Here is a 6,195-nt window from a genome sequence, read left to right as displayed (position 1 = left end):
GATTAGAGTAAGAAAGAATTAAATATCACCTTAAATTCGTAATAGAATCAAGAAATAGACGTTAATCTAACTTTCCAAGCACCCACAAGCTTTACTTTTAAGCTCTCACACTATTTTAAGATTTATTATTCAAGAGGCAAGGTGAAAATAGATAAAAATGCGACCTAAGGGGCTTATTTATAGCCCCTTCAGGCATTCAGGTAGTGCTATCGCACTCTCCGGTGTGCAATTGCACTATCCTCCCTCAGAAGCAGATACTCTAATCATGATAACCCCTTGTGCGATCGGACTATCCTCGCTGACATCAGATATCAGCTAAAACTTAGAAAATTATACAAGTCTCTACTAAGGCCTTGGGATTCATTAGAAATCTGATTTATGCAAATGAACTATGAAACTCCACTAAATTCGATGTTCTGGACGCGTTGGAGAAGTCGGATTTTCAAAAAGACGTCATTTTCACAAAGTTGACCCTCAAAACCCAAAATCATAATTTTCAAACTAAGGGTCGAAATGAGATTTAAAAGACGTAAAACCAAACCAAATATGTTATCACCCTAAAATTGATATTCTGGATCTGCCGACGCTATCCGTTCAGGTATCCATCACACGAATCAAAAGATAACTACATAAGTCCATAACAAGTCTCTTGAAGTCACCAAAAACCATAATATTTCACAAAAGGCACCAAAATACATCGAAATCGTGGCAATCACCTCCAGATTCTAGAAATACTATAATGCAACATGGGGAGGGGTAAAACAGTCATTTCATATGGAAGAACATATTTCACATATTTCATCAAAATTTTGGATCGTTACATCTATCTTGTCCATCAACTTGTCGATCTAAGAGTATTGATTATGCACATACTTTGTTAAACCTTTAATTACCTTTGTTAAGTTTGTAAATTTCTCTTCACGCATGAAGCATTAGTTACCATTTCTTGCACAAATAATGAGAATGTCGAAAGTAGCAAAGATTGTCACATGATTTGATCTTTGACAGACTCACATGATTTGGTGCAAACAAAGAAGATCCATTGGTTGAACCATCATATTTCTTCATTCTATAGTTCTTGAACCCATAGAGGTCAAATAGAGCTAGAATCTTTTTAATCCTTTCCGCCACACTACTTTCTTCGTTTGAATCATTCGTAGAGATTCTTGCTCCTTTTGAGGAGAAGATCCAAAAAATTAAAGTTGGCGCAAATAACATTTGGAATTTTTGTTATCTCAACATCCTACCCTTACTTCTCATATCTGGTTCAAAACTTCCAAAGGTAACACTGAGAATGTTTTCCACTTCATCAAAGAGCTTAGAGTCAGTAATGTTAAGCAAAGTTGACTTGAAGTTGATCTTCTCGGAAGCCATTTCGATGTTCTTAAACTTTAATAATAGAAAAGTCAGATGAGAAGTAATGTCCCACTATGTGATGAAATTTGTAAATAATAAATTTGCATCGAGAAATAATAATCAGCACATAAAAAATATCATATCAATTGCATTATTTTATTTCAAATAGTTAGTGTTACAATCTCTATGAATCATCTGATCCTTTATTTTGAAATAAATCCAATAGCTTTTGAGCTTGAGATTGAATCTTGATGGACTTGAACTTGACTTGTACTTGATTCCAAGAGTCTTGAATTTGGTGGTCTTGAACTTGATTTGTATTTCAATTCAAGAGCTTTTGAGTTTTTTTTTTTTTTAAATTTTCGTCTTGATCTCTAGAACTTGTAGATAAATGCTTGATGTTTAAATATTTGTAGCTTGTAGAAAAATCTGTGGCGTTTGAGCCATGAATTCTTTCTAACTTCTTGTTAGAATTCTAGGGTTTTTCCTAAACTATGAAGATCATATTTATAGTTGTGAAATAGAATAGTTATGGTAAGAACAAACTCTCTTTGACCAATTAGATTGAAGGTGTCATGGTCGAATTTCATTGCTCGGAACGTGTCACTTGTATATATGGCACATTATTATTGATATTTGATTTTGACTAGACATGTTGCATCATTTGGACATGTGACATTATCTTATTCACTCCTTTATTTGACTTAGTGTGTCACATCATTTAACACGTCTCTCACATTCTTCTTAAAAAAGATATCTTGGGCTTAGCAAAGTGACTCGTCATTTGTAGCTCAAATCAATGAACTAATCCAATAATACTAGACTTTGACTAAATCAATATTTGTTAGACTTAAATAATTAATCTAAATATATTCATAGTATTTATTTGGACTAATACACCTTTTACTTGGTATAATCCGAATTTCATACGAATTTAAATTTAATGCACTATTGTTTTTTAACTGTCCCTATTACATACCTTTAAAAAATGTAGTTCTGTAGAAATTTCTCTCATTATTTAAATAAAGATAAAATTGAAAAAGCATCATTAATCTCTTCTTGATTATGTCAAACATTACTTATTTTAAAATAAAATAAGAAATTAAAAAGACCACTTATTTTGAAAGGGAAGGAGTAACAAAGGATTATAATTTTATTGACCATGAAAAGTTGTTTTAACTACATAATAACAGGAATAGATTAAAGAGATGAGCAACCAATTAACTTCTCAAAAATGACAGGAATTTGTTGCAGCACACTGGTATTCTGTACCTTCTATAGTGAAGTTTAAAGATTTGATAAACCTCTAGGAAAAAAAATGACAGGAGCAACTGAAAAAACGAAGAGAGATTAAAGAAATCCATGAATCTCAGGAACCCCTTGACATGAGTAAAGCCAAAAGTTCACGCTCCAACTTTCTCAATGTTTTCCAAGACAGTTTTCATCCTTGGTCGAATATCTGGATCTGCCTCGGTGCATGCAAGAGCTACATGAAATACAGCTAGTACTTCCTTCTTAGCATGGACTTCTTGAAGCAACATTGGTTCTACCATATCCGACAATGGATTTTGCTCCTCGAATCCCTTTCTTACCCATCTTACAAGATCTGGAGCTTCTGTTGAAGTGGAAGTTGTGGGAATTGAGAGGTCTGGAGACTTTCCAGTCAGCAGTTCAAGCAAGACTACCCCAAATGAGTACACATCCCATTTTTGGGTAGGTCTGTTACCAGGGATTCGAGCTTCTGGAGCTCCATAATTGTTGGATCGTTCTGGTTGAGCAGGCTTCAAGTATGGAAGAGCTCCACCCATAAAGCCACCAGAAGTGGAGGGATTGTTTCCTGTGATATTGATCAATCGATTAAGGCCAAAATCAGATATATATGGCTGCAGTTCAGTATCAAGGAGAATGTTGGAAGGTTTGATGTCTCCATGGACAAATTTCCTTGGGCTACACTCATGGAGATAGGCTAAACCTCGTGCTGTTCCCTTGGCAATTTTCAGTCTCGTTGACCATGTTAAGCTCGGTGATGGTTGCCCATTTCTCCCTGTGTAAAGGCAAACCAGATTTTCATCACAACATGTACCACCGTATGAGATACCAAGTTAAATACTTTGCAACTCAATGTTAACATTACACTTGAGGCAAATCGCTGTTCATATTAATTTGGTTAATCCCAATCAGTTAGAGCGCGAAACAACTGTCACTACATCAATACATTCAGATCTAGCACATGGAAAGATAATTCAGAAGAAAGGACTTGGAAAGATGAGAAATCCCCAAATTCCTTTATCAGGTTCCGTATGATATCAATATTTAATTATTGCATCTGCAGTATATTGACTTTAGCTGGATCATTATATGTTAATATACTATGATGTGCTTTAATAATACATTGAAATGGATGGAAAATGTTAGGTTCTTGATTTACCTTTATGCAGGTAACTTTTCATCTATGATACATTATAAAAGACTTCGTTATCAGTTGATACAAGAACAATACACAAGTCGCAAACAATACACATCCTTCACTAAAGGATTCCAAGCACATGGGACACTTCAAGATAAATTATCATTAGATGGCATGTGAATAATTACTATTCAAAATCATCAAGGAACACACAATAGCTAATATTCATTATTCTTCATCAGGCATATATTAGACAGTTATGCTAGTGAATAAATACTAGAACATCCAAAAATCCTAACTAACCCACTGCCAAAAGTCTTGTACTCTATTTCCACTGCTCAAAAGAGGGATCAATAAGTATAAATCCAATCCAGTAATTTAAAATGAGAAAAGATTCCAGTGACAGAGCCCTTTTATTTGCGACTGGTGGGGTAAAATAGTTACACTTTGCACCCATCAATCTTGGAAAGTATGAAACACCCATCAGTTTTATCATGCTACTAATGGTAAGAACATAGTATACCCAATGTCTAAAATATGAATGCTTTAATGATTGTTTCAAGAGGAAATATCTAGGAGACAAACAAAATGGAAGATATCTTACTATAATGAAAAGCTCACCATGAAGAGCAGAAGCCAAGTTGCCATTAGAAATGAAATCACTAATTAGAAGTTTCTCATCTGGAGCCCAATAATAAGCTCTTAATTTCACAACATTAGGATGTTTAACCCTTCCGATTGCCTGAATCTCAGCTACAAACTCCTTATATCTCTGTTCCCCACCTTCCCCTAACCTCCTCACTGCCACTGGGATACCATTCCCAAGCACAACCTTGTACACTATCCCCAACCCACTCTTTCCCAAGACATAAGCAGAAGCCCTCAACAGCTCATCAAGCTCAAAGCTAAAACCTTTATCAATAGCCACAAGATCTCCCTCCCCACCACTAGCACCACCACCGCCACCCTTCTCAGACTCAACTTCTGAATCGTTATTCGGAAATCCATTAATACATGGGAAATCACAAAACATTCGCTTCTCATTCCCACCAAATTTCCCTTTTCCAGTACAGCTGCAACCACCGGAGTCTTTCTTTTTCCAATACAAGTAAACAATCACTAGTCCTATGAATGCCACTCCAAATGCATCAGCCAAGCAAATCAATATAATGAATCCAGGTTTTAACCCCTTATGTGAAGTGGTTCCCTCAGATGAACCCGAACCCTGGACTTGATCTATTGAATTGTTTGAACTGTTTTTGCAGTTTTTTTGTAAAGGAAATCCACATAACATGGGATTGTTCAAAAATGCTGTTGGACCTTGATTTGCAAAAGAACCAGTCTGAGGTATTTCACCAGATAAATTGTTGTTCCTAAGATCGAAACTAACAGTTAGAGGCAAATCACCTACAGATTTTGGGATTCTTCCACTGAAATGATTGAAAGAAAGATTCAAAGTTCCTGAGAGTGACTTCAATTCACCAATATCTTCAGGAATTGATCCATTGAATGAATTTGACGAAAGATCAAGTTGCTCCAAATTCGCCAGCTCCGGGAATACTCCCACCGGAATCTCACCGGAGAATTTATTCCGAGAAAGAATCAGCCTCTGTAACTGCCTGCAGTTTCGGAGATCCTTGGAGAAAGTTCCAGAAAGTGAATTATCCGAAAGGTCCAAATTTTGAAGACGAGGGAGATTACAAACGGAAGGGGGAAGTTGACCGGAGATATTATTATCATACAGATAAATACTATGTAGCGACGCTGCATTGAAGAGAGGGTCAGGGATAGAACCGTAAATATTATTTCCATGAAGATTCAATCGCCGGAGATATAACAACGTGCCCAGCTCCGACGGTAGGTAACCCCGGAGATTCTTACCAGAGACAGTAATCCCAACGACACGTGGCTCTGAAGAACCAGAAATGTTAGCACATGAAATGCCAGTCCAACGACAAGGAGTGTCGTCGTTGTCATTCCAGTCGGAAAAAACAGTACCACCGCCGTCATCCATGGCCAACTTTAAAGTCAGAAGGGAAAGTCCATCAGAAGTTAGAGAAACTCCAGAATGGAGACAAAGCTGAAAATTGAGCAAAACAAGAAGAAAAACGGACATCCTCCACATGACTTGTTGGGATCAGTGCTCACACGACCCAACCAAAAGACACCTAGTTGAAAGTCGCTGATTTATTTTTTAAAAAAAAAAGAAAAAAATAACTAAAAAGCAAACCAAAAAGAATAATGAACTTTTTGTACCATATTGAAGGTGTTTTTGTATGTGTTCGGAGAAGAGGAGCTTTATGCTTCCTCACACGGTACAAAGTAGAAAAAAATTGTTTTGCAGCGCAGCGTTAGAAAAAGAAGAAGAGGGGGGACGTTGGACGTATTAAGTAGGAGAAAAAGACATTGCGGAAGGAGTTTGATTGCAAGGG

General features: G+C 36.4%; 1 protein-coding gene across 1 annotated transcript; it reads right to left on the bottom strand.

Moving 5' to 3' along the window:
• Positions 1-2,491: 2,491 nt before the first annotated feature.
• Positions 2,492-6,195, bottom strand: LOC124888492 (receptor protein kinase-like protein ZAR1). The gene is made up of 2 exons (XM_047398914.1): positions 4,385-6,195; positions 2,492-3,400 (listed from the first exon to the last, which is right to left on the bottom strand). The coding sequence occupies exons 1-2, from the start codon at positions 5,886-5,888 to the stop codon at positions 2,760-2,762; spliced, it is 2,145 nt and encodes a 714-aa protein (XP_047254870.1). The 5' UTR covers positions 5,889-6,195; the 3' UTR covers positions 2,492-2,759.

This window comes from Capsicum annuum, chromosome 11 (genome assembly GCF_002878395.1).
Source record: "Capsicum annuum cultivar UCD-10X-F1 chromosome 11, UCD10Xv1.1, whole genome shotgun sequence".
Lineage (NCBI taxonomy): Eukaryota > Viridiplantae > Streptophyta > Magnoliopsida > Solanales > Solanaceae > Capsicum > Capsicum annuum.
The sequence above is the reverse complement of the archived record's forward strand: the minus strand, read 5'-3'. Positions and strand labels throughout refer to the sequence as shown.

Excerpts from the sequence above, each read along its gene's own strand:
- LOC124888492 (XM_047398914.1), bottom strand. The coding sequence starts at position 5,888 with ATGTGGAGGATGTCCGTTTTTCTTCTTGTTTTGCTCAATTTTCAGCTT. Across the intron at positions 3,401-4,384 it reads CTTGGCTTCTGCTCTTCATG|GGAGAAATGGGCAACCATCA; the intron begins GTGAGCTTTTCA and ends GCCTTTACACAG.